This window comes from Parus major, chromosome 20 (genome assembly GCF_001522545.3).
Source record: "Parus major isolate Abel chromosome 20, Parus_major1.1, whole genome shotgun sequence".
In the NCBI taxonomy this organism is placed as follows: Eukaryota; Metazoa; Chordata; class Aves; order Passeriformes; family Paridae; genus Parus; species Parus major.
The window spans coordinates 5,248,727-5,276,334 of record NC_031788.1 but is presented as its reverse complement, the minus strand read 5'-3'; the positions used below and the strand labels follow the sequence as shown (position 1 = coordinate 5,276,334).

Here is a 27,608-nt window from a genome sequence, read left to right as displayed (position 1 = left end):
ACTCACGTTCGATGCAGCGGCAGCCCATGCGCAGGCAGCGGGCGTAGGCCTCCAGCGAGGACTCGCTCGAGAACTGATCCCCCGTCAGGTACCTTCCAGGTGAGACAACACATCAGCACAGTGACAGGCCCACTGGGGCCACAGCTGTCTGCTGGGACACTGCAGACCTGCCTCTGCCACGTGGGAATGGCAGGAGAGGCGTCTCTCCACACCTGCCACTTTCCCCAGGTGAGGGGTTCAGCCCTGGCCCTGCTGCAGGGAGATGTCAGCACTCCTCTGAGGTCCTGCCCCAGCTCCTGAGATAAACCTCAGATAGCAATATCAGCACTGGTGCCACAAAGAGCCCCCTGCAGCCTGAGAGCAGAGCTAGATGAGCTCTCACAGGCAGACAGGATTTCACTGCCTGCCCTCAGGGCTGCTCAGCTGGCTTTGGCTCTCAGTCCTTTAAATTTGGGTTAGCATGAGCACAGAGCACAGACAGCCTGTGCACGGGAAGCAGTTCCTGCAAAATGATTCTAGCAGCAGAGAGCGGAAAATGGGCAATTTCATCCTGACAGGGTTTATGACATCTGTCCTGAGAGGCTCTGGAGAATGACATTGCTAATGGTGAGAAATTACCAGAGTGACAGCTCAGGACGGGAAGGCACCTGAAGGCCTGTGCAGATGTGTGCTGCTGACAATGTCTGAGCAAAACATCTATGGCTAAATGACAGAAGGGAGTGGGGCACCAAGAGGAAAGTCTCTGATGTACTGGCCTTGGTTTGGAAAAGCCTGCTTGACCCATCACTGTAATCAGGCAAAATCAGGATACTCCCACCTTGGCATGAGAAAAGCTGGGTGGAGAGAGCCCTCCCCTCATCCTTACGTGTTGTGTGAGGAGGAGATCCAGTAATGGGAGAGAGGGTTGTTCATGTTCTCCAGACACACCATGTCCAGTTGTGAGTTCCAGATGCTGTTCTCTTTGGAAAACAGGAAGGTGAGAAACTGCTCAGGAAGAAAGAGAAACGTGTTAATGATGCAGAGGAGCCAGCTGCTGTGGTTTAGCTTCACACACATCTCCCCTTCTGTGCCAGCAGACATCCAGCACAGACTGACCAGGGCTACCCCACAGCTACCTGAGCCAGGGTGCCTGAGTAACCCCAGCTTGAGCACTGCCACCTACCCACTGAGCTCTGCCAAATATCTGTGTGCCAGACCCTTTGACCCAGCTGGAGACAATTAATGGCTCTGCATTTTATTTTGCAGCTCACATGGCAGGCAATAGTTTACTAAGGCCGTGTGGGTCAAGGGACCTTGGCTTAGTCCAGAGTGCCAGTGACATGGTCATCTCTAGTTGTTTTTATTCTTTATTCAGCTCTTCTTTGCTTTGAAGAGATCCTTACATACCCCAAGGCAGCCTTAAGCCAAAGGCAGCCCCTCTCCTCCTCCAGATGAACTGCCTGGTGAGTACTCCCAGCTGCACACACTCAGCACAAAAGGACACAAAGCCATTCCTTTTGCCAACCACGTCCATCTCCCAGGGCCACGCAGCTCACAGGAGCTGTGACCCTTCCAGCACCCCCACCCTGCAGCAAAGGCACAGACAGCAGAGCTGTCACACCACAGCACACATCGCACCAGGGATGTCATCCCTCGCCTCACCCCACTCCACACACGCCACCTTCACGGTGCCTTACTTCGTCCAGGGAGAAATAAGGCTCGTCAATCTCCCTCAAAGGGTCTCTCAGGAAGTTGAACATGAATTCCTGTACCTGAAGGGTATCTGCAGCCCAGAGCTCCTGCAAAGCCCAGGGGAGACATAAAGAAGCCATTTCAGAATGTATTACTGCAAACCACATGCAGTTCGAAGCTTTAACCATTAAGGAGGTGGTTTTTGATGCAAGATCATCTCTGCCAGGAACTCAACTGTCAGCACAAATGCTGGAGAGCACACAAGGAGGAAATCTGCCCTGCTTCTGAGTGGGCTTCATTTTCTCAATGCCGTGCATTTTCCTCTCTGATGGCTCCTTCGAACACATCTGCCATCCCTCTTCCATCAGCAGCAAAACCAACCCAGCTTCCTTTGGCTCTCTGTCCCTGGGTTTATTTCATTAGCCACCAAAACCCTGCATCTCCCCACTGGTTAACTCCCTGCTGGCTGCAGACCACAGGCAGGCAGGTGGCAGTGGGGGTCAGGGCAGAGCAGGAGCCACGAGCCATGGCAGTGCTTCTGCCAGCCAGCTCTGCCCTCCTGGAGGAAACCAGCAATGAGACAGGAACCTGGCAAGAGCCAAGGAGTCTGTGCTGCCCACAAATGCACTGCTGGTGCCTGTGTGTGTGTCTGCACATGCATGTTGTGCTTCTGAGTGACCCAAGATTGCTTTTAAATTGAAGAATCAGCAGCTGAATCCACCAGCTCAGGAATGCTGACACCTCCTGAGCCACAGGATGGACATGACCTCTTGGCTGCAGCAAACCTTTGGTAACCAGCTGAGGTCACGGGGACTGGGCCAACCTCCACTGATCAATTCCTGCTTCCTGGGACCCCATTCCTCCCACATCTCCTGGTTCCTTTTCTGGAGAGGGTGCCTGGCTGAATTCAGGTTTGCCCTCCCCAGTACCTTCCCCTACAACACCTCCTGCTCCAGAAGGATGTGCTGTGCCAGGCAGAGCAGCCCACAGCCAAAATCCTCCCAGCTCCACAGCAAGGCTATCCTCTGAGCACTGGACCCCTAACACCACCAGTGCCCACCCCATTGTCCCTCCCCACTGTCTGTGCTGAGCTCACCCTCTGGTACTCCAGCAGAAACTTCTGCAGCTCCAGCAGCGACACCTTGAAGTGCTCAGACCTTTCTCCACCCCTGACAAGCAGAGAGAGAGAAGTTCCAGTCAGTAGTGCAGCACATCATGTGAGATGCCATCTGCCACCTCCCTGGCCCTGCAGCCAGACGTGCCCCAAGCATGCAGCACCACAGGAGCAAAGTGGGGTGAGCAGAGAGCTGAGGAGAGCAAACACGTGTCCCCAGCTCAGAAACAGGTACTACTCCAGGAGCAGTACAGGGTTCACATTGTCAAGGGCATGGTAACATGAAACTCTGGTGAAGGGCAGCAAAAACCATTAGAGGGAATGGATTAATAAAGAAAAAAAGAAAAAAAAAAGAGAGAAAGAGGGTCCGGCTTGTATCTGAGTGTAAAGAGCTAAACAGGTGCAGGGCAGTTGAGGGGTGACTGCAGACAGGACAGACCTACAGGTATGCAGAGAACATGGACTCATGGGGGCAAGACACAGGGAATGAAGAAGGGAACTGTTTGTAGCTGATAGTCTCTAAAGACTGGTCCATGACTGCTGTAAGTCACAATGGACAGCCAAGGGCCATGCTAGGCATAAACACAACAAAATCCAAAGTGGACTGGGCAGTGCTGGCTGCCTGGGCAGAGGGATGAGCCAGATGGTCTGCTGAGGGTCCTGATATCTTTTTTCTATGGTTATAGGAAAAAATGGAAGGAAACCATTGGGAATTACCTGGACAAGTCAGTAAGTATTTCACTCTTTAGCTCCTGTGTTTAAATTCAAGCTCTTTCTATCACAGCCAAGCTGAGCAGAGGGCAGGGAAGGGCACAGCTGGCAATGGCACCAGGGGCACTGCCTGGGTGGAGAGGGCTCTGCAGCCACCACAAACATAATCCCTGGGAGATGGCTCGAGGTCTGATCACTTCACATCAACCAGCTGACAGGAGCTGGATCCCACTGGGATGTCTGGGAGGGAGAGAGCCCTCCCTGCCCTGAGCTAAAGCGTCTACAGCAATGATGCTTGCTCAGAGCACAGAACCACAGGCAGCACAGGAGCAGGAGGAGTGCATAATGCCTCATCCCAACATGCTGCTGCAGCTCCCAAAGCATATTATGGAGCAAAAAACCCCAGCCCCTTCCCCAGAAAACAGATAATTATCCACCTTTCCAGGAACGGCACATCCATCTGCAAAAGAAGCACAAACATTAGGTTTGCACTCAGTAACTTCTTTATTCCCAAGAGACAAGCTCACCCTGAGGGCAGCAGGGTTAAGAAGTCAGTTAAGTGGGAATGCCCAGTAACAAATAAGGTTTTTCCCTTCCCTTTCCTCCCCTGGAGAATTCAGCTCTTACTGTTTTCTGAGCACTGAACATCAGGCTGCGGTAGAGCTGCGCAAACTGCCCGTACGTGATATCTCCGTTCCTCTGCTCCACATCCTGAAAAAGAAACCAAACCCAGAGGTCTTACAGAGACCACAGGTAATTCTGCATGGCTTAAGGAATGTCTCTTCCCACCAATATCCCCAGAGTAAAAAGGAGAGAAAGGCCAAAACCCATCCAGATTTTGCCTCCTGCACAATGGACTCAAGTTGTGCCAGGGGAGTATTAGATTGGATATTTAGAAAAATTCATGAAAACAGTGGTCAGGCATTGGAACAGGCTGCCCAGGCAGTGGTGGAGTCACCATCCCTGCATGTGTTCTAAAAACATGTGGCTGTGGCACTTGGGGACATGGTTTAGTGGGCATAGCAGCGCTGGGTAATGGTTGGACTCGATTTTAGAGGGCTTTTCCAACCTTAACAGATCTGCCACAGTCTCTGCTGTGACCAGGCACAGACCCTGCAGTGCCCAGGGCACAGGCACATCCTAAAATGAGTTCCACGATTCCCCAAGCTCACCCACACGAAGGCATCACCATGCTGATAAAGTGTCACCACTTACTTGAATACTTACAAAAGGATAATTTGATTTTTCATTTGCCCAGAGTACCTGAGGTGTCTGGAAACTGTGAGACCCAAAGTGTGTGCTCTCCTTGGGATACATCACTCTTTGGCCTCACAGTCACCAGGAGATGACCCTTCATCCCTGGTCAGTGGTGATGCTGGCAGAGCATCACTTGGTGCAGGGTGTTGCAAGAGCAAGGATGCAGGACCTGATAGCTGGTCTGCACTCTACCCCAGCAGCACCAGCCCATGACTGGAGCCAGGAGCAATGAGGGGAATGTGGGAGGCAGGGTGGGGTAAGGAGAGGGTGCTGGCCACAAATTGGCCAGGGTGCGGCACCCAGTGGGAGCTGGCACCTCTTCAGTCACCACCGTGGGTGGGGGCCCTCCCAGGAAAGGCTGGGAGGCTCTGCAATATGCAAACACTCCCTGGGAGTTTAACCACCACTAGGTTTTGCTCAAAGGCAGGCAATGGACTGCTGAGGGTCCCTCGTGCTGAGAGGGAGAGCAGAGGGGTCACACACTCACCGTGAGTCTCTCCCGCAGGAACCTCATGTTGGGGACCCGGTAGTTGACCTGAGACAGCATGTTCTTCAGATCCTTGGCAGAGATCCTGGTTCAGCAGGGGAAAGAGAGGAGATGTGGTCAGAAGGTCTGGGATGGAGGGGCCTCCCCCTGGGGCAGGATGATGCACAGAGAGGCTGTGCCCAGAGGGACATCAGCTGTGACACAAGGATGATCACCTGACCCCAGAAGGATGCTGAGGGAACAGTGGGGAAGATGTGGGGAGCAGAGAGAGATATCTGCACATCAGTGGGGACTGCAAATACTGCTCCTACAACTCCTGACAGAGCAGGGTGAGCCCAGCACCCTCTGCCCCCTCGAGCTGATGCCACAGCTGACAGGCAGCACCCCCTGCTTTAAATGAATGACTGGGAAGAAGCATTTTTCAAGTATTTGTGCCCCAACATGGATGCTGAGTGACCAACTCCCTCCCAAAACCCCCTCCCCAGCCTGCTGGAGGAGGACAGGCTCTTTTAAGTGGTTAGGACTCAGCTAATTTTATCTTAAGCAGAGGAAAAAAGCAATTTTGGTCCCCAGCCACAGCACTGCCACTTGGTGCCCAGCTGTGCTCTCCAGCCACACAAACTGCAGGCAGGAAGCAGCCAGCGTGGCTGTGCTTCCCAAAGCCCTCCACACCAAAGGTGCTGGTTCCTGGACCAGGGAAAGCTCCACTGGCAACCCTCAGCAGGATCCTACACCCCAGCAGGCAGAGACAGGCAGGAAGAAGCTCTGGGCTGCCCTTGCCTGTTCCAGAGCTGTCCCCCCATGGGGCAGCAGCCCTACAGCAAGGAAAAATGAGGATGCCTCCCATCTGCAGGATTTAGAAGCTGAGGGGTCTGTGTCCAATCATTTTCTGGCAGCTCCTGCCTTAAAAGCAAGTCCTGGGAGTCCACCCCTGCAATCACAGATGGTGCTTCTGTCCCCCACTGAGCACGTGGGAACACAGGATTCTACAGGATGCTCCCCCATCCCACAAAGTATAGGGCAAATCTGGAAATCCTTATGGCTTTGGGGCGAAATATAAAAAAAAAGGGAGGATGTCCTGCACAGGGGATTTAACCTGGGTGCATGCTGGCATTCACATGTGACACACATCTTTTTTATGCTTTTCCCTGAAAGCAGGGTGATCTCAAACACCACAGGAAGGAGGAGGGATGGAGAGAGCTCCATGGAGAGGGAGAAACCGGCTGGTGTCAGGCGCTGCAGAGACGAGGGCTGGGCAGCCTCGGGACACAGAGAGCCCTTGTTCCTGGGCTCAGAGCCCTGGGGATGGACACACACGGCCAGAGCAGGACCTGCCCCAGCTCCTGTGCCCTGCCCAAGGCCAGCACCCGGCCATCCAAGGACTCTGCAGTGTCCTGCTGCTCACTGGCAGAACAGAAAAAAGAAGTAAAAAAAAAAAAAGCTGGGAAATGGCCCCAGGCTCCTCTTCTCTCACGGCTGTACAGTCAGCAACACACACTCAGCACTAGTACCTCCCCCTGCACCTCTATCTCCCTGGGCAGGTGAGGTTACCCTGGGGGCTCAGAGTGAGTGTTCTGGGAGGAGATCCTGCCCTTTCCCTGCTCCAGCACACCCAGCACCCCTCATCATGTGCAGGGTCCTGTGTGACCCCCCTGGGTCCTGGCTGAGAGGGAAATGTGTGGAGCAAGCCAGGAGTGCAACGAGAGATCCCTCACATGTCAGGAACCACAGCATCTAACAGTAGTCATGGGACCCCCAACAGGACACACAGAGTCCCCAGGGCTGCCCAGCAGCAATCCCTCCTTGGTGAGAGCATGAGACTGCAAAACAGCTCAAGCAAAAAGAGAGGAGGGGCTGGAAGAGCAGAACCAGCAGCAGCCATCCCTGGAGACTCCCTGGAGCCGACACTCAGCTCTGGTGATGCTGAGCTGTTTCACAGGAGCTGCTGGACCACAGCCCTGCTCGCTGATGTGACAAGAGCAAGCCCTGTTAAAGCTGCAACCAGCATTTCCCTCTCGGCTACAGAAGGACAGGGTATGGAAGGATTTATTTATTATGTGTTATTCATCATGTTAAAGTGCTGGAGACCTTGGATAAACAGATTGGTAGTATTTTCAGACTAGAAAGTAAAAACAAAATAAACTAATTTTTTCTGTGGAACTTTTTGAAGGTTTCGTGACAAACAGGCCAGAGGCCCAGCCCTCTCACAGGGGATGGAAACATTCCCCTGCCAGCCCTCAGTGCTGTAAAACGCTTCCCCCAGCCATGGGCAGCTCTCCTGGCCAGAGGTGAAACAGTCTCCTCCACAGCAGTTAGAAAAAAAAAACAACCCAGCATCCTGTTATCCTCCTCTTTCCACCTAACCTCCTGTGGAAAAACAAATACCCAAAGGCCCAGCAGCCAGTGGAAACAGCCACAGTCTGCCGGTGTGCTGGGAGGGATGTGCACCCAGCCAGGGATGGCAGAAAGGAGAGAGAAGAAAGGGCACAACAGGCTGGGCATGGGGTACACAAATGCTGGGAATGATTTCTGTAGCTGCCAAAACCCCATCTGTTCTGGAAAGGATCAAGGACGGTGTGCAAGTGGTTTGTTTTTTTTAAAAAAAATAAATAAAAAATCACAACTCGCTGTTCCTCTTGAAAATCCACTTCCAGGCTGAGAAGCAAAAGCAAAGAGCTCAGTCACATTAAATTTAATGCTGAAATGCCTCACAAGGGCCAAGACTTAATCCAGGAGATGTGTATGTCCCATAACTGTAGCCTATACCTTGCAGAAGACGCATGGATGCTTGTAACACGTTTGTAAAATGGGTAGAACCCAAATCTTTCCACCTCTGTTGCTGTTTCTCTCCTTTCTCTGCCTGGGCTGGAACAGCAGCTCTCCTAATTAAGGGTTTTGCACTGAAACCTTTCCCTGTGGTTGACAGGTAATATATTGGATTTTGCTGCCTTAATTCTAAATGCTAATAGAAAGATGGTATCAATAGAAACAACAGGGATGCAACAGGCTCCACTGGCCTGCCTTGGGCAGACAGATCTATACATGCAATCTCTTTCTGTACTGTTGGGATGTCATTTCATCAGTTATACTGCATCACCAGAGGGGAAAAAGGACCAACTATTTCCACTTTTCCTGCAATCCTCCTCCAAAACCTCCACACAGCTACCCCTGCACCTGCCTCAGTGCTCTCCATTGCAGAATTAGGAAATACTGTGCCCAGTCATCACTGTGTCTACAACCCAAGCCTAGATTCAAAAGGTGTGTGGCTTATACAGAGCAGCTGCACCAGATTAAAGCTCCTCTTCTTCCCTTTCTGCCTTTGTGAGGATTTATCCCTCCTCCACAAAATCCCCGTGCACCCAGCGGTGCTTTTGTCATGCCACAGGATAAATCACTGCAAAGGCAAAAATGGCCAGTGCTGCAGGATCTCCCCCATGCAACACAATCCTGCCCTGCTCCTGGACAGGCTGAATTTATCCCCTGGCTGGCTGTGCTGGGAAGGACACAACAAGGACAAAGCAGAGGATGCTCTGGACCCCAGTGTTCTGCAGCCAGTCTCTCTGGACATCAGAGCATGGAAAGGGGGCAGGTGGGCCCCACGTGCTCCACAGCAGCTGGGGGGCACGGGCTGATGCCCCCAGGGGAGCACATGAACATGGGAATCAATGCTGAGAGGTTAATGGGCTCAGTTAACATCACAGGGGAGAAGCATGTCCAACAGCAGCTCAGTGGGAACATGCTGGCAGCCAGCACTGGGACTGCAAACTGGTGATGGCAGTGGGACAGAGAGCAGAGCACGGTGGAACTCACCTCCCCAGCAGGAAAACCCTCCCTTATCTCATGGTGAATCATGACCCAATTCCCTTCCCTTACCTCCTCATGACAAATGTGGCATTTTACTTGCTAAGGACAACACTGAGTATTCACCCAAGAGCCCCACAAACCAGACAGTGGGATGATCCACGGCCTCATGGGCCTCAGAAAAGGAGAACAGAACAAACAGGGTGGAGAGTAATAAACACAACCCTGATGGGATGCCCTGAACTGCCTCTTGGCTCTTTGATGGCTGCTTCCTTGGGTGGTGCCAGGTGGGGGGAAGGTGTTTCTCAGCTGTGGGCTCTCAAGGTGTTACTGGGTCTAAACAGCTGAGAAATAGGTCAGGAAAAGAAGACAGGTTTTTTTTATGGTTTGTTTTTTTTGGTAATTCAGTGAAAATCAGCCAGGGAAGTTTTGGACTTGGATTAAGGCTCCTTGGACATTAAAAGCCTAAAGAACCCAACAAAAAATCCAAAGGCTGGGGTTTCAAATCAAAGGTGAACCCTTCCAGCTCAAACCCTTCCCTGAGGATGACTGCAGGTTTCTCCCTCCTTACCTGTCTTCCCGGTTGCGATCCAGGGAGTAGAACTGCTTCCGGAGCCACCTAGGTGGGAAGGCACAAACAGGCACACACCCTCAGCCCCAGCTCCTCAACAACCAGCCCTGTCCCAGTCTCTCTCTGGAAGATGCTCAGTGCCACACCCTCCACTCCCACATCCCCCCTTCCCACCAGAGAACCCAGCTCTGCCCCCTTTCAGAGGCAGCTCACCCTGTTTTTGTGCATGTGACAAGTTCTGCTTTAAAAATGCCTCTGCAGCAAAGTGCTACAGACAATACAGGCTGAGCACACACAGAAACATCAATTTGTGGTAAAACTCCTTCTCCCTGATGCATGAGATCAAACTCTGGGTCAGCAGGATGAAGCCTCTGAGTGCAGAGGCAGAAGTGCTGGGTCAGCAGGGCTCAGAGAGGGAATGAGATGTCACTGTGCTCACCTTTTTCTCTCAAAAGAGACAGAAAGGGGAAAACAGAAAGCAAGTGCAGGAAAAGGATGGTTTTTCCTCACCTTTCAATCTGCAGAGGGGTGGGTGCCCTCAGAGTGTCTGCCACCAGCCAGTTCAGCCCCTTGATCCACATATTGACCTCATCCTCGGAAGTGGCTGTGGAAAATTCATAGGAGAGGTGGGAAGAAGGGACTCACAGGTTTGATCACCAAACCAAACCTCTTGGGACTATCTCCAGCACCTTATATGCCCTATTCCTTGCTTCATCCCCTTTCTGGTAACATTTCAGCCCCGTGCAAGTGCTCTGGCTAGCTCCTCTTCCATGGGATGGATGTGTCTGGCTGGACCTCTTGCCCTGAATGTCCCACTCCCTCCTCCTTCAGCTCCCGAGAGCTGGGAGTTATCTTTGTCCCCAAGCAGCGAATCTGTTTGGCTCCTGTGAGGATGAAGTTCTGGCTCAACCCTGTCTGGCACAACCCCAGGGCCATGAGAACTTTACCTTGCAAGCTGAGGGTCTTCAGCCGGAACTCTGTGCCATAGAGGACAACGAAGCAGTGAGAGTGGTCTGGTCGGAAACACGGATCCTCCTGGTACCGGTCGAAATCACGGGAGTTCTTTCCTGGACGAATCTCTTTGATTTCACGAATATCCACTAAGAAAAAAGAAAAACAAAGGGGATGTTCAGTGAATAGCTTGAAATTCCCACGGCATTGGAGAAGAAAGGGCACAGATGAAATGGATTTAGTCATCTGAAGAGCTGGGTTTGCACCTATTACATGCTGGCAGCCCCAGGCCTGCAGCCTGTAAACACAGCCCCCTCTTACTAATTCCCTAGGAGGTTTCACCAGCCAGCACACCCCTATTTACTGTTGTAAATAGGTAATAAATTCCCCAAAAAAGGCTGCATGTCTCTCCCACAGGGATCCCCTGGAAGGGACAGCTGTGAGCATGCTGCAGCACTAGTACCAGGCAAGGAGAAGGAGCTGAAGAGACACTGGTAAGGGAGCATCTCACAGCCTCCCTCCCTAGAGGAAATTCTGGGAAAGGACTTCTATTGCTGTAGAACAAAGAAAAAACAACAGCAGCAGTAAGGAAAAAAAAAAAAAAAAGAAACCCAATCCAAACCCAAGAATTTTTGCTTCCTGGAAAAATAGTTTCTTAAATGCTCGTGGGAATCAAATAACAACATTTCTGAGTCACGTTTCCAAAGCAGATGATGCTTCTGAGCAATGCAGGATGGAGATTACTGCAAACCTGGCATGTAATTCATCCCAATTAAACTCCACTTACAGCACTCACTGTGGATCATCTTGCCTTTCATTCCTACTTACTGCAGTTCAAAACTAGACAGAAATGTGACCTGCTCATCACCCACCAACAGCACTAAACCACATCATGAGAGATGATGCTCTCTCCAAACCCCACAGCAAGGCAAACACAGAGATTGACTTTGGGAGGACTTGTAAAACACAAAGAACATGGGATCCTCTCTTGGATCCTGCTCCCATGCAGCACTGTGGGTGCATCTGGAGACAGTGGCAGCCTGCTCATTGCCTGGCACAGGACATATCCAGACTGACCACTTTATGAATTTTGGGGGTGTCCTGTGCAGAGCCAGGAGCTGGACTTTATGATCCTTGTGGGTCCCTCCTAACTCAGGATATTCTATGAATCTAATAACCCTCCAAAGCTTATCAAGTTGTGACAAGAGCACAGAAAGACCCAGTTCCTTGGGGCTGCAAAGGAAGGACAGACAAGCTTCCTAAAATAAGCAGGAGTGTGACTTTTTGAGGCATCATCCACCCTTTGGAAAGGAGCTGTCTGGCAGTTCAAATGTTAGCATAACCTTACCCATGTGCTCATATCCTTAGTGACACAGCAGGTTATTTTAGCCTGTAAAAACCCCTATCACAGTTCAGCTCTTTGCATCCAGGACACGCACAGTGGGGTTGAAGGCTAATCCTGTCCTTGGAGGATGCAGGGTTTGACCAACACAGCGGGGGGGGGAAACCTGTCAGATGGGTTTTCATGGTAATTTATCAGGCAATAACCACCAAAGGAAGGTGCTGGAATATTCCTGGCCTGCCTGTGCACCACACTGCAAGCAGAGCTGCCCTGTGCTCACCCCTCCCTGCACGGAGCACCAGCAGGTCACTACCTAGTGAGGCAGAGCTGTTGTCACAAAGTGCACACCTAAAATCCGCGCAGCGGAGAGAGCCCCGGAGCAGGTGAGGTGCTTATCAAGGACAAAAGCACGCAGGGAATTCCTAGGGCAAAGGGCAGCCTCCGTGAGGATCAGGCAGGAACCTCCAGCCCACGCATGCTTGCAGCTGCTTGCTCCTCTCTCTTGTCCTCCCCGACCTGCCCGAGTGTGCCGGGGTTGGGTTAGTGCAGCCCTCTTCTCACCACAGAGCAGCCTCTCCCAGCCACTGCCTCCAGCACCTTCCCGGCCCCCTGGCAGCTGGAAGGAAGTGACTCTGAGCAGGAAGCACAGCGAGCACAAATGCCACCATCCCCAAGCAGCAAGGACTGCAAGGAGGCTTGTCTGCACCAGTCCTCTCCCTCTGGCAGCGTGGGACCGGGAGCCAGCAGGGAGAGGAGGGGTGTGGAGGGGTTCTGCTCTAGCCCAGCTCTCACAGAGACACTCTGGGGGCTCTGCCACACTCAGCACCAGCGAGTTTCCCAGTCAGTGGTGGCACAGGCTCCGTGACATGACCCACGTGTTCCACCTCAAGGCTGCACCTTGGGTCCTGGGAAAGTCCCACCAGGGATGTGGGCAAAGACACGGGGTTAAGCTCCTGGTGGGGTCCCAGCTCCACAGGCCACATGCACACCTGGGCAGGGGAACGAGGGCAGGTGACCTGGGGTAAGCCCTCCGAAGACAAGTCCTCTGTCACCAAGGTGAGCCACATCTCCTCCTGCCTGAGCTGCCCTCTCCCAGGGCGTGCTGGGGGAGGCAGTGTACAAACCAATCCCTATCCCACCTGGGATTGGCAAGAGAGGAAGAACTTGGTCCCACAGCGATGGCAGAGGGAAGCTCTGATGGCATATGAACCCTGCTGCAGCCTGGCAGAGCTGGATGCCCCAGGGAACCAGCAGCAAGCAGGGATGGATGAGCAGCAGATGAGATGGGAGGCCAGGAGCAGGCTGGCTCCTCTCCAGCCCTCCCAGGCGGGTGTGCAGACAGGAGCCAGGAGAGGCTCCGGGAAGGAGACAGCAAAGCCCATCCAGCCACAGATGCTCTGAGCTCCCCACATGGTTCTATGCTCCACACTGAGCCTTCCCATGGCTGTACAAACACTTGTGCCCTTCACAACCTCCCAAACATCCCTGCAGCCCACTGCCAGAAGAAACAGCCTGGTCCTCCCTTTGCCTCCAGCACTGGGGGAAAAAAAAAAAAAAAAAAAAGAAAAAGAAAAAAAAGACGGGTAACATTTCTGGGCAAAGAGCCCTCCTTTCAGCAGGAGTGGGTTGCATCAGAAAGAAAAAGCTGACCCCAGATCCACCTCCCTCACCATGTAAGAAAAAAACCCACCAAATTACCCTCTGGTTATGAGAAAACCAGATCCACCCTTGAAGTCATTTAAAACTGAAACTTCATCCAAGCCTCATTTACCCGCTGATGGATAGGGTGTTGTAATGTGTAAGGATAAGGACAGTCTGGAACAGGCTCTGAGGGTTGCAAAATCACCACCTCCAGAGGATTTTTGGAATGATGGAAAACTGATTTTTTTAGAAAAAAAAAATTAGAAAAAGCTGACCAAAAGAACATATAGCCAGATTACTTTCCAGGATGGGTTTATCAAGGACAGCCTCCAAGCAAACACCCACCCCTCAACTGGCATTGCTGGGTCTATGTTTCCCTGGGGAGAAATGGTGCAGCAAGAGCCACAGGGTCACTGCCAGCCCAGCCTGACCTCAGCTGGCTGACATGGGCTGATCCTGCCCAGGGGCAGTGGAAAAGCCTCCAGCCTGCTCACTCTGGCAAAGAAAAAGAGGTTAAAAAAACCAGAGTCTTCCTGCTTTTTAGCACAGCCATGTGGTCATCCCCAGGCTTCCCATCACTGGAAGGGGCACCGGAGGGTCAGGCAGCCCCCAGGGAGAAAGAGGAAGAAGACAGGTACGTGCATGTGAGTAAAATACAAGAAAAATCTATTATGCAACAGCGTGGACAGTAAAGCAGTGCCACCTCCCTTGTAATATTTCAGTGGAAGACCCCTGGGGTGGATATTGGGGCCTGTAGGAGGATCCCAGCTCACCTGCTCCTGCTGGCAGCCACCAGCCGGGTGATCCCCCCGAGCAGCCCCAGCCCTGCTCAGCACCTGCAACCCAGCACCGCCTGCCAGGAGAACAAAAACCCCACCACAACTCCCCGGTGAGCTCGGGAGAGCTCTAAGTGCTTGGCTGGCCTGGGGCCAGAGCCCTCAGCACCTCGCAGTCTGGAGCCTGTCGCCTGCCCCTCGCTGCTCTGGAGCTCTGGTTTGCCCCACCCTGCACGGCCCCATCCCGTGTCGGGCTGAGGGGGAGGTGGGCAGGCCCACCCGGGCCGGGATCTGCTGTGGGGTGGAAATGGAGGCGGCTCTTAGGCCACGCGTGTCACACCCGCAATGAGGACACCAAGCGCGGCCCTGCCCTTCGCCAGAAGCCAAGCAGTCAGCCCCACCAATTAGGGGTACATCTCACATTAGTGCTGGTGTTCAGAGTGACAACAGCTCAACCTCTCAAGGCCACAGGCTTCCCTTCAGCGACAAGCTTAAGGCAGACAGGGAAATGGTGAATTGTGCATCCCTGCTCGGTTACCGCATCCCCCTCACGCTGCTCAGCATCGGCTATCGGGTTTCCAGAGGAAGAGCTGGGGCCATTAACAGATGGCTTATCCAGACAGGACAACAAGAAACCAGCTGAGGCCTCTCATTTGACCTTAACTTGTTTTTCAGAGGGCAGGGAGCATGGCTGAGGCATCCATGGAGGCAAACAATCACCAAACCAGCAGCACCCTGTGCCCCAGAGCATCCTCACCCTCTATGAACTAAAAAGGTGACTCAGCCCTTTCAGTAAAGCACTCAAATTCCCCTAAAACGTTCTCTCACTCCCCTTGTTGTTCCAGGGAGGAGCCATCCTAGTGCCCAGGGGTCCAGCGGGTGCCACTGCTCTTGTTGCTACAACATGCAGGTGGTACTTCTGCCTCAGGAAAAGATGCAGGTAAAGCTCTTTTCCCCTCCAGACTCAGCTCAGGCTGTCTCTGGTTGCTCTAACAAGGTGCTTCATCTCATCTGCATCAGCAAACTGGATTTTTTTGCTCCAAGCCACTGGATTTCGCTATGAAGCAACTGTCTCAGTGTCACTACCCCAGAGCCAGCACATCCATGCAGAAAGCACCTTGGGAAAGGAGATGCTGGGGAGGAAAAGACCTTGATGGGCTGGAGATAGGACAATGGGGAGTTCCAGATTAGCCAGCGTGACTGGGGCTAGCCTGGACCCCGACTCAGATCCTGGCTCACCTCTCAGCAATCCCTGTCACTCCGTGTGGAGTGAGAGGATCTGGCAGAGAGCTTGAACACCACCTGGGCAGTGGTACCTGGGCAGCCCATGTGGGGCACATGGGAACGTGCTGCCTGCTCTGTGGGCACTGGGGCTTCCTGCCCGAGCCTCTGCCTGCCACAGCCTCTGCTGTGCCCCCCGGTCACATATCCTGTGGCTGCTAGGCCCCTGCTCCTCCCTCCCCTGTTCCCACCTCCAAAATCCTTATCACCTGCAGAGGAAGCTGCAGGAGATGTGCAGGGAGATTAGGGGATGCTGCGCTGCTGCATCGCTCTGTGGGCTGGGGGAGAGGATGTGAGGAAGAGACCTTCCCTCTTCCACCCCACACATATCCCACGTTAGGGGCCAGAGCAGGGAGGCAGAGGTCAGGCCTAGACTTTGCTTCTACAAGGCATGGTGGCCTCTTCCCAGGCTGCCTTGCCAGCATCAGCCTCACACAGGTGGCCTTCAAGAGCTCTTGAACATCCTCTTGATGTGAGAACCAGAGGCAGCTGTGGGCTGGCAGCTGCCTGACCTCTTATCGTCAGCACATCTCTCCCACTCACCCCCAGCTGCAAGAAAACATGAGTAAAAAAACAGAGCTGATCCTCCAAGTGAGCAAAGCAGGATGCTGTTACCTCACAGTCTCTGCCTACAGCCAGTGGTGGGGAGCTCAAGGAGACAGGCAGCAGATGGCAAATGCCAGGCAAGGGCTCCAGCAACCCTCCTCCTAGAATGTACTGGGGCTCTCTCTTGTCCTCCATGGAAATTTTGTCTTTGTGGAGCTGTGGGCTTTTGTCCCAAACCCCAAGCTGCTGGTTGTACCCACTCCCACATGCAAGGCTGGCACCTCTGAGAGCCCTGGACTTGCTGTGCTGTCACCATACAGGACACGGGAGCACATTTCCACCCCAGAGAGAGGAAGAGCTGTTCCAGCTGAGGCAAAGCCCCAGTTTTTTCTTGCACAGATGCTGCTCTGAGGATGTTGGTGTCCCTGTCCCAGATGAAAACAGGCCAGTGGCAGTGAGCAGAGAGACCCTTCAGTCATCGCCCTGTCTGAGAGGCACAAAGTTCCACTGACTCATCTGGAAAGGGGAAGCTCAGCACTGGTGCTCGGGACAGCCTGTCTTGGGAAGGCTCCACAATCCACCCCCAAGGTGACCTTTCTTCTGCATGGCATTGCGGGCTCCATCCCCCGCAGCCCTGCCTGGGTGAGAAATGTAATGACCTTAAAGGAGCAGAATAAACTGGAGGGAGGATGGGATGAAGCTGTGAACACAGCTCCTGCCTCTGCCACTCTTCCTCCCTCCAGGGAAGGAGATCCACAGGTGGGCAGGGACAGATTGATGCTGTGTCTCAGCATGGAAGAGGGTGAGAGGCTCAAGGAAGCTTCAGGTGTCCTTCATGGAAGGGCTGAACAGGGAACCCTTCTGTGCAGCATCTCTGCATCCCTCTCTTGGGCCTTACAGCATCACTGAAGCCCCCAGGCTCTCAGCCAGCCGGAGTGCTCACTGCCAGTGAGGAGAAGGGATGGGACCAAGCAGACTGGCAGAAACCAAGCAGGACAGAAGGACAGAGGTGGCAATCCAGCAGTGGTGAATGCACAGCTCACAGCCTGACAGCTGGGAGCCTGGCAGGGCCAGTGAGGAAGCCCTGGCAGAGGAAGATCTGGGGACCCGAGTGTCCAACAGCAGCAAGCTCTCCTTGGAGCATTTTGGGGATTTCTGCACTCAACAAAGGTGCCTTCCCAACTTTCATGCCCAGGGGTCATGCCCTGTCACAAAGCAACTGGAGACAAGAGTGACCACACATTGTCCCCAGGACAGGGCACAAAGGTGAGGAGTGAAAACCAAAGGACAGAAAAGATTTGTCACTGTCAGTGATGTTCAAATGCTGTGACTCAGTTTTTATCCACCCCACCAGACGATACAATCGAGTTTCCGTGACAGCAATTTACAGCAGAGGTGCCTGCTGGCCAGGACCCTCAGTGGGCAGCAGGGAAGTGGCTTGTCCCTGTCCCTGTCAGGGCTTGAACTCTGCAGTGTGAGGGCAACACTGGGGAGAGAAGGATGGGATAAAGATTCCATCTGCTGCTGAGCTGATCATGGTCACCACAACAGCCTGACCTCTTCCTATCCCATGCTCGACTCAAAAGCTGTTCTGAGACTGGCAGGGTTGTGTATCTGCCAGAGCACAGATGTGACTTGCAGATGTGTGCCTTCCCCTCCATCTCCCTCTGTGCCACTCTGCAGAGAGCCCCAGGGGCTGAACCACCTCAACCAATAAATGCAGGGAGGCACCTCCTCCTGTCACCTCCTCCTCCCTGGGTTCTCCACCTGCGTCACTTGTACCCACCCCAACACAAGCCAGACTCAGTTACCAGAGCAGCTGCTGGTGAAATCAAACTGTCCCAAGGTGGTTAGAGATGGAAACAGTGACTCTCCCCTTCCCACCAGATATGCTTTTTCTGTACTAACCATGATGGGACCCCCCCAGGGTTGGTTTCACCTTCCAATGCCAAGGCAAGATTTTGGGGGATAACCAGCACTTCCTTACAGCACTTCCTTACAGCACCATCCAACTGAAGATGTCCAGGCACTGAGCAGACACTATCCAAGCTACACACTGCCCTGGCAGGTGACAGCATTTTCAGTTTATGGGGGAGAAGCAGAAGCTCTTGGTGATGGTGTGAAACCACTTGGGATTGTTTGTTTGTTTTTTTTAAATGACCTCACCTGAGATTTATTTGGTCCCCAGAACTGGAGACCTCTTCCTGTTTGTACTCCAGCCTGCTGCATGGTTGATATCAAACCTGATGTATCAATGCTCCAAAAATTTCATTCCCTCACCTCTAGACCTCTTCACAACACAGCCCAGAGCCTGAGCTGCTGGAGATTACAGGGACAATACTCCAACTTGAGGCAAGACCTTGAGAACAGACAGACACAAAGCACTACAGGACATGTGAGACATGGAACAGGAGAAAAAAACCCCAAAGCAACAAAAATCAATTTCTGCTGCTTTGCTGGGACACAGAGACAAGCAGAGCCAACTCCCCACTGCCCTGGCACTGGCTGGAGCCTGCTCTGGAACCAGGGACACAGCTTTTTGGTCTTCTGAAGCTGAAGAGGGCAGTGAGCTGGCAGGGATTAAAAGGACTGCAAGCTCAGGAGAGATGGAGGGTATCCAAAGTGCCCTGGAATCCTGGCAAGAGAAGCCAGAGGTGGATGAGTGATGTCCAGGGGACAAGTGTGCAAGCACAGGAGCTTGGAGAGATGAGGCAGCAGGCTCTGTGTTCTGCTCTGATGAGCCCAGGGGCACGAGAGCCTCACACCAAGAAGGATTTTGACAGGCAGTGTCCAAATGCTCAGCAAACAAACCCAGCCAGTCCCCGCCCCACCTCCCGCCAGCTGGGAAGCAGATTTATGGGGCACACATTTCCAGGGCAGGGAGCCAAGGGGGTGAAAGTCCTCTTGGACATTCCCTGCTCCCAACATGGCCAAGCCCCCACCTGCAGCCAGCCCCCTTTTCTGACCTGGGCTGAGGATTACACCGGCAGCGGTGAGGAGGAGGAGGAGGAGGAGGAGGGATGAAGGATGCACCGGCACATGCAGGGGGGATGTCCTTTAATCACCACACCATCAGCACTTCTGGGAGCAAGTAAACAGGAAAAAGACTCTCAAGCAGCTGCTGTGCCCAGCGTCCCGCGGAGCACAGCCCGCAGTGACAGCCGTCCTTGATGTGGCGATTTCCAGCTCTGGCTGCTGCGGCCCTACCACGGGCTGATCCTCAAAGGGATGGGGCTCTGCACGGGGCAATCCCAGGAGGAGAGGAGCACAGGATACCACAGAGGGAATCAGAGGAGCTCCAGCAAGGATGGAGAGCAGGACAGCTGGAGCAGCTCACAGAGCCAGGAGGCAGCAGAGCATCCACAGCATTGCTGTGTCACCCAGAGCACAGCTACCCTCTGCAGCCATCCCTCCAGCACTGGGATCCTGGCTGTGCAGGGGACACACCACACATCCAGCTCCTGGGGATGGAGCTTGGAGCTGGCAGAAAAGGCAACTCTTGTCCCTAAGGTGATTCGCAGTAGGTCACTTCCCAAAGGAGCACGACTGGGAAGGCAGAAGCTCTGCACACCCCACTGTATGGAACAAAGGCTGGGGGTGAACTGCAGACACAGGGCAGCACAGCTCTGGGACTCCATATGTCAAGGCAGGAAAAAAAGAGTCATATTCTAAGAAAAATAAAATAAATGCTTTTGTAATGGGTTGGGGAGAAAACACAACCTGTAAATCACAGTCCTGCCCCTTCTGCTGTGGCTTTTGGCCGCTGCATCCTTAAGGCCAGTGAGCAAACAGCTCAGCACAACATCCCACATCACAGGACGTAATGTGCTGGACCATGACCTTCCCTGGGATGATTTTAAACCAGTACCATGGGATTGCCTGGCTTGGGCAGCCAGAAATGCTCTGGGGAGAAGGGACTGACCAAAACCTCAGAGCAGAAGGGAGGACTTACAGAGGAAAACAAGGGAGACATCCATCCAGATTCTGGAAGGCTTCCCATGGCTCCTCAGCCAGTCAAATTCAGGACCCCAAATCAGGCTAAAGAGCCACCAGACCACAGGGACAGCAGAGATGGAACTAAAAAGCAGTTTGAAAATCACAGAGACTTTCAGAGTATGGGCTGGCAGCATCCTAAAGCTCTGCTGACTTGTTCAGGTTTAGAGTGGCCAGCTTCTGCTAGAGGCATCAGCCCATGGCTGTTTGGGTGCACAATCCTGAATCCACCTGCCATCCACTGTTTCAAGGTGTTCAATAGACACCTTGACAAGGACAGATCAAGCGGCAGCAAGGTGCTCAGAGATAAGGACACCTGGGATAGCAGGGGTGAGCCTGGAAGATCAGAAGCAGACAGCCCTGGCTTAGAGTTCCAAGTGCTGGGGGATCTTCAGAAAGGCTGAAAATTCTCAGAAATTAGTAAGTTCCTCATGGGAATCAATGTCAAAAAGCTTTTTCCAGAACTACAGAGTCCCTTTTAGGAATGGCTGCTGTCACCAAGTCCCTTCCTAAGGGCTCTCCCTGGTCTGGAAGATACCCTCCCACCACTGTCTGATGTAACACCTCCAGCAGCAAAACCACGCTGGGTGGAACAGATGAGCAGGGAAAAGCCATGAGCTCACCCACCCACCCCGAGCAGGCAGGACATGGTCACTGGCAGAGGATGTGCCCCACTGCTCTCACATGGGACAGCAGCAGCAGCAATCACCACGGCCAAGTGCCCTGAGGAGCCTCACAGGTTTGCTGGGGTGGTCACAGGTTTCTGTGAGCATCCCCAGATGCCAGGCACCACACAGCTCTTGCCACACAGCTGCTGTGCATCTGTTGAACACCCAGAGCTGCTGTCTCCTTTTATCCTTCTCTAGACAGGGATCCCTTTAGTTGCTCTATTCCAGCATCATCTTCCACCATCCACCCACCAAGCCTGTTTGGCCAAGGAGAAGAAGGGAGGTTGTGGGGGGGAACTTTTCAAAAGCATTGTAAGAGCTTCAGAATTTTCTGATTTCTACTGCCCTTAAACCTCAGAGAACACTAGTAAGTAAAAATTCTTCTCCCCTGACTTCCCCCATTTCCTTCTACTGCATGGTAGGGTGCAGCCAATGGTTTTTAAACCCAGAGCTGCTTGGGTTTTCTGTGCTCAAAGGCCCACACCTCCTCACCACAGCCTGCTAGTTCTTCCTGGACTCCCCACACCCTCCTTCACTGTGAGCTTCTCACTGGGTCTCACAAAACCTGCAGCAGCTCAGGAGCAGGGACACAGCCTGGGGGCTGGCTGCAGCTCCTGGAGCCACTGTCACACACCTCTGAGCCCAAACCCAGCAGCCCAGCTCTTGGCTGAGCCAGTATTAAGCACAGACTGTCACTGTTGGTCTCTTCACCTCCCAGAGCACAGCCCACCACCAGAGTAATGCTGGGGTACTCCTACAGCAACCACTGGCTGATCTCAGAGATCTCACAGCTCCTTCCAGCCAGTCCCACAGCCTGGAGGAGATGCTCAGCACAAACTGTCTATCAGGCCAACCCCGACAGGATCCCACTTTGGCAGAGACAGAAGAGTTGGACACACAAACATGTTCCACTTCCAGCAGCTTCTGAAGCTGCCATCCACAGCTGAGCTGCTGCAGCTCATCGATGAGCCTGCAACTCAAGCAGAAGTTTGTGTGATGTAGCCAAAACTGTAAGGCAGTCACAAGTGAGGGTCTGTTCTGAGAGCTCCTGCTCCGTTCCAAGTGTTCCCAAGTTTTACATCCTGGCCAGGCTGCCCATCACAGCCCACTTTGATGTGGGTCAGCTCCAAAAGGACACATCAGCCCCAGTGCTCTCTGGAGGAGAAGGTCCCAGCTGAAGAGCAGTGCCCAGGTTCCCAGGAACACAGAATTTACATCAAGTCTGCACTCCTGGGCACTTGAGTGGCCAAGCCTGCTCTGCCATATACAGCACTTGGGGACTAGGACCTCAGGACTGCTCAGGGCTAGGGACTTTAGCCCTGACTCCCACCAAGGCTGCAGAGCCTCTCCTCCTGTGTCTGGAATCTGTAAGATATGCAGGTCACAGGGCTGCTCACATGGGGACAGGACAGGCATCAGTGACAGTCAGCACGTCCTGGGGATGTTCACAGTGCAGCCACTGCCATCAGATAACAGAGCCAAGCAAACGCTCTCAGATAAGGAAAACCATCCCCCTGTGCAGGCAAGGCAACTCAAACAGAGCAGCAGAGAGATCCCAGACTGGGCTGGGCAAGTGCTGGCTCAGCTTGGAGATGGGGCACATTAAAGTCCTGTATAAAATCCCACAACAGGACAGCCCCCGGTGACGGGAGGTGACGGAGCTGAGTGTGGCACCTCTTGGCACGCACTCTGCAAGGCCAGATGTTCACACCCAGCTCACTCAGGTGCTCCTACCACCACACATGGTGTCCAGCCAACAGGCAAGGAGGAAGCCAAGCCCTGAAAAACTCAGCCCCTTGATGTTGGTGAGAAATAATCAGTCCAACACTTTGCAAAACCTCTCCAGCACATTCTAATTAGTGGGCCTGAGCCCCATGAGCTGATTCTTTCCACGTGGCTGACTGGCAGAGGAAAGAACCAGATGGATGGATGACGTGGGTGCAGGTACTAGAGGAAATCTCTGGCCTCCCAGCCAGCCAACTTCCAGCTGCTCTCCAGGTTGCAGAGAAGCTTCTGAGATGCCACAGGAGGAGGTAACATGTCTAACTGCATGGGGAGGGGTTTTCTAACCTGCTCCTCCTGGAAGATGTTACCAAGAGTAAAAATGGGATGACAAAGGGATGTGAAGTGAGAGGCTGTCTCAGTTTGGAGGCGAAGGCAGAGCAGAGCTACACTTGCTTTGTGTGTAGCACAAACACCCTCATAAGCAGAAAGGAGGACACAAAAAAACCTGCCCTCGAGAAACTCCCACAGCAGAGCATCAGCAGGGGAAGCTCCAACGATCCCAACAGTCACAAGCCACACTCTCCCCTTCCCACCCCAGCCCTTCTGCAGCCCCCTGCTCCAGACACCTCAGGAAAGCTCCTTCCTCCCGTTCCTGCCCACGGCTGGGGCTGCATCCTGCATCCGTGGGAGGTGGAGCAGGAGGGAACCCTCCAGTGCAGGTGCTGTCCTGCACCCCAAGAGGAGCTCACTCTGAAGTTATTTCATCCTTAAAAACCATTTCTGGCTCACTCACTTCTTAAGAGCTCCAAGCTCCTCAGCTTAAGCAAATGGCCCCAAAAAACATAATTAAAAAAGCTGTGCCCCAGTGGACTAATGAAAGAGGTTGGTGCTTGAAATGGCTGAGGCGAATATGAGCCACACTTCAGAGCCACTTTGCATTAATATTTTACAGCCCATTTCTTTTCTTTTACACAGGCAATGGCTTTTCTCCACCTCCAAGGGACTGAGCTCATTTCACTGAAAGCAAGAATGCAACCAGGGTTTTTTCGAGGTAGTTTTTTTTTCCCTCCTCTCTCTCCTCTATAAAACAAACATCTGCTCCAAATTTTCAGCTCACTCTCTGAGCAAACTCTCTGAATTTTCTGACGTGTTTCAAGGCAAACAGTTCAATTTGAAGCTGGCCTATAACCCCCCCAGCATGAGAAGGTAAGAATGTGAGACCCTTTTTTATTAAAAATAAAGAATCAGTTAACACAGGAAGTTTAAAAGAAAATAAATGCATAGAAGACAATTGACTTGAGGGATTAGCTCTACTTTGCTCTGGGTGCTTAACAAAAAGAATAGAAAATTATTAGCACTCTTCCTATTGTAGCAGGCAGGCCCTCTGCAGAGTTGATTAGCAAGAAAGCAATGAGTTGGTAATTAAACCTGGTTGGAACCCTATGAACAAAAACAAGTATTAATTGAAAAAAAATGTTGTTGTTTTTTTTTTTCTTTGGCACAAACCAGGATTTCATTTTGCATGGTTTTGAAGAAGTAAAGGAGAAGGAGGCAACTGCTTTGGACAGGGAAAGGCTCCCTGCCCAGGGGAGCTTACCCCTCCTCCCCAGTCCTCGGCTCATGGAGAGTCTCATCACTCTGGAGTGAGCTGAAGAGCTCAGCAAAGAGCAGGGTCCTGTCCAAGAGAAGAGGCTCTTCATGTGTCCAAGAGAAGAGGCTCTTCACAGGGCAGCCCAGCTGTCTGGAGGCCCTGCTCTGCTGCCCAGCCAGAGCTGCCCACGGAGGAGAGATGTGGGGGACACACACAGTGTCTTTATGAACGCTCACAAAGCGCTACACAAGGGTCACAAAGCAGGGCACCAGGAGAGGGCTGTCACACCAGCCAGGGCTTCCTGCTCTCAGTCCCCCAGCACCTCCTGGCTCATGGGCAGGCAAGGCTGGGCAGCTTTGTGTGGCCAGCTGGTTCCCTGTTCATCTGTGGTGAGGCCACCCAACCCTTCACAGAATCACAAGGGTAGGAAAAGTCCTCTAAGACCATCCAGTCCAAGCATTAACCCAGCCCTGCCAGGTCCACCACTGAACCATGTCCCTGGTGCCACACCTACACAGCCTCCTCCTCAGCCAGATGCCCGTGGTCCAGCCTCCCTGCTGTTAGGAGATGCTGGAGCACAGAGAGGCCTTCGTCCTTAAGTGCCAAAAGCTCCTTGCAGAGGCCAGTCAGGCCCTGCTGGCTTCAGTAACTTGAAATAAAGGGTGGCACATTGCCTCTGGGCACAGCAGCATGGCAGAGTGAGGGAATTCAGACCAGCACCACGCTGTTGAGGCACCAAAGGCACAGAGGACAGGGGATCCCTGGACCTCTCTCCAGCAGTAGAGTGACCTTCAGCCTGCTCAGGCTCTGCTCCCCTCTAAGCTCCACATCAGTGTGCACACAAAGCCAAGCACCACACAAACATTATTTTTAAGGCAAAGAACTGGTTGCCTGTTGCAGCCCTCCAGAGTTCAAGCAGAGATCAGAAGTACTGACAGAGGAGCCCCTGCAGATCCTGGGGCTGCAGCTGCTCCACGACACCTCTGACAGTGATGGCAAAGCTCCAAAATGAGCACCACCACACCAAGGGACGATGGCAATGGCTGTGCCCAGTGCAGTGTTCTCCTCCAGCCCCGTGCTCTCCTCCTGGCACACTGCAGCTTTAGCCCACGTGCTTGAGGCCACCTGCAGATGAGCCAGCTGAGCCTCTGTGCCTTCATGCGCTGCCCACCATGCAACAGCAGCTGCCCAGGCTGCAGCCACGGGGGCTGTGTGCTCTTCCCAGCACTGTCAGCCACAGAGCCAGGTACCATCCTCACCCACCCCTCCCTGGGACAAATACACATCTCCCTTCTGCACAACCCACCAGGAGCAGAGAAAGGAGCTCAGATCCTCTGTACTTGGTGTCCATGGAGACAGACCTCTCCAAGACATGGCCATTCACACAGACATGCCCTGAGACCAAAACCTCTACATGTGATACACTGTGGATATTCACCTGTTCTGAAACAGATAACAACCCAGAATCATTCCTACTTAGACAATTAGCATGTATCCAGGGTGGTTTAAAACTCCTTGGTGGTCTCCAGCTCTCAAGAAACACAAGAACATCCATTACTGACCCATGAGCACAGCAATGTTTGACCTGTAAGTCCCCAGACATTGCTTTGGTGGAGATGCTGTTGCATGGGAAGGAACACCTCACCTCCTGACAGCTGGCTACTCTCCTCATAGTGCAAGCTGGGGCCAAACCAGTAACACCACAAAAATCAAGACCCAGTCTTCCTACCAGACCCAGCCTACCTCTCCCTGTGCTGGTGTGGCTTGTCTTCATGGGAAGAACAGGATCAGTCATTGCCCATGATTGAAAGTGATGAGCTCAACTCCAGATTACTTCACCCTCTGGTTCAAACCATGGCCATGGCAAGCTTGGCCTCAAAGGGATGATCCAGGAGGGGAATAGACTGGTGCATTTGCCACATGAAGTGGAGCTGTCACACACCTGGCTTTCCCCAGGCATCCTCTTTCTGCCCAGAAAGCACATCCAGATAAAAATAGGGACGCTAGCCAAGAACCTAGTACTGCTGGCCATCGATCCTGTGGCTTTGCCTTGCCTGCCTAGAAACCCAGTCACTATTTGTGTACACAGGCTGGTATTTCCACCTGGAGCCTCACAGCTCTGTCCAGGAAGTGTTACAGCAAAACTCTGCTCCTCAGCCCTGCAAGCTCGGGGTGCTGGGTGACACCAGAGCAGGGGACTGAGGACAGGAGAGATGCTCTGGTGAGAGAGGATGCCGTGGGGAAAGCATCTGGCATCACAGAGATGGGGCTGAGGACACAGCAGCTCCTCAGCCTGATGTCCTCTGTCCAGCAATGATGTCCTTGCCCCTTGGGAGGGTCACACATAATGTGGGAACACCATGAGCTTTGGGAGGCACATGTGGGGAACCCAGAGCCTAAAACCACCAGCCAGACAACCTGCCTGTGGCACAGTAGAGAAGCCCCAAGGAATTTTCCCCTTTGACATTAAAAGAAACACAATCATCTCGGTCCCTGGGACACTCTCTTTGCTTTCACTGGTCTGCTCAGTACAAGAATTCCTTACAGCCATGGCTCTATCACTGTTAGGCCCACAGTTCTGCTACAGAAGCTGAAGTTCTCTAGATGTCCCCCAAGTTCAGCTCCTAGGTTACAGTGACACACCTAGGTCTGTCCCCAGGAACAATCACCCATGCAGACACCAGTGGGGACCTCTGTCCACCACGGGCACACATGGTCTGGAGGCTCTGCCTGAGACCAGAATCTCCCCAGAAAAACCAACATTTGCTGTGCCTTAGTTTAAGAACAACCTAAGCCCAGGATCAGTAGAATGCCACTCTCTCCTCCCTCTCACACTGCCTCGTCGCTCCAGAGCCCATTCTAGGAAAGAGATGGGGGAGCTTCACATCCTCATGATGCTAAAGGAGCCCAAGGCTGCCTCCACATCTGCCTGGAGACACCAGGGCAGGAGGTCTTGAAGGTACTTGAAGGGTCTTAGGGAAAACCAAAGCCCCAAACTGGCATTTTGTGGACTTGCCACAGAGATGTGGCCACTATCTCCATGCCCTTTCCTCATCTAAGCCCCTGGTACTAACAGCATCCCACCTTTCCACCCTGGACCAGCAGCACTTGCCAGGAGAGATGACAAGCCCTCCCTGGCCTTGCTGGGCCTCAGTCGCATCCCTGAGGATGGGGAAGGCCAGTGCATGGCCAGCACCAGCTCTCCCACCACTTGGCCTTCGTGCACGTCCCCTCTTCCTTGCGTGGAGCACAGAGACCCCGTCCTTGTGCTGGTGCACATGGGGGAGGGAAAGATAATTTGAGAAAGCCTGGGAAACCAACACCAAGGTTAAGAGAGCAGAGCATGCCAGATCTCACCCCCTTCCCACCCCATCCTTCTGGTTTTACACTCAGGTTCCTTATGTATCCTTTCCTCTGTCCTCCTTGTCCCCATCCAGCACGGGACCCCGGGGCTCACCTGACCCTGTGCCATCACCCTCGGG

General features: G+C 53.1%; 1 protein-coding gene across 4 annotated transcripts in view; it reads right to left on the bottom strand.

Annotated features, from left to right (window-relative positions):
- The window catches only part of PLCG1 (phospholipase C gamma 1), a 41,338-nt gene that overhangs the window by 12,938 nt on the left and 792 nt on the right, over nucleotides 1-27,608 (bottom strand). For all 4 annotated transcript variants that reach the window (XM_015647575.3, XM_015647577.3, XM_015647576.3 and 1 more), the window contains exons 2-11: nucleotides 10,560-10,712; nucleotides 10,123-10,216; nucleotides 9,613-9,660; nucleotides 5,241-5,325; nucleotides 4,124-4,207; nucleotides 3,934-3,956; nucleotides 2,768-2,840; nucleotides 1,677-1,778; nucleotides 866-984; nucleotides 7-92 (exon numbers count right to left, since the gene is read on the bottom strand). In XM_015647575.3, coding sequence (XP_015503061.1) covers nucleotides 7-92; nucleotides 866-984; nucleotides 1,677-1,778; nucleotides 2,768-2,840; nucleotides 3,934-3,956; nucleotides 4,124-4,207; nucleotides 5,241-5,325; nucleotides 9,613-9,660; nucleotides 10,123-10,216; nucleotides 10,560-10,712 — 867 coding nt within the window. The remainder of the gene's footprint in view (nucleotides 1-6; nucleotides 93-865; nucleotides 985-1,676; nucleotides 1,779-2,767; nucleotides 2,841-3,933; nucleotides 3,957-4,123; nucleotides 4,208-5,240; nucleotides 5,326-9,612; nucleotides 9,661-10,122; nucleotides 10,217-10,559; nucleotides 10,713-27,608) is intronic.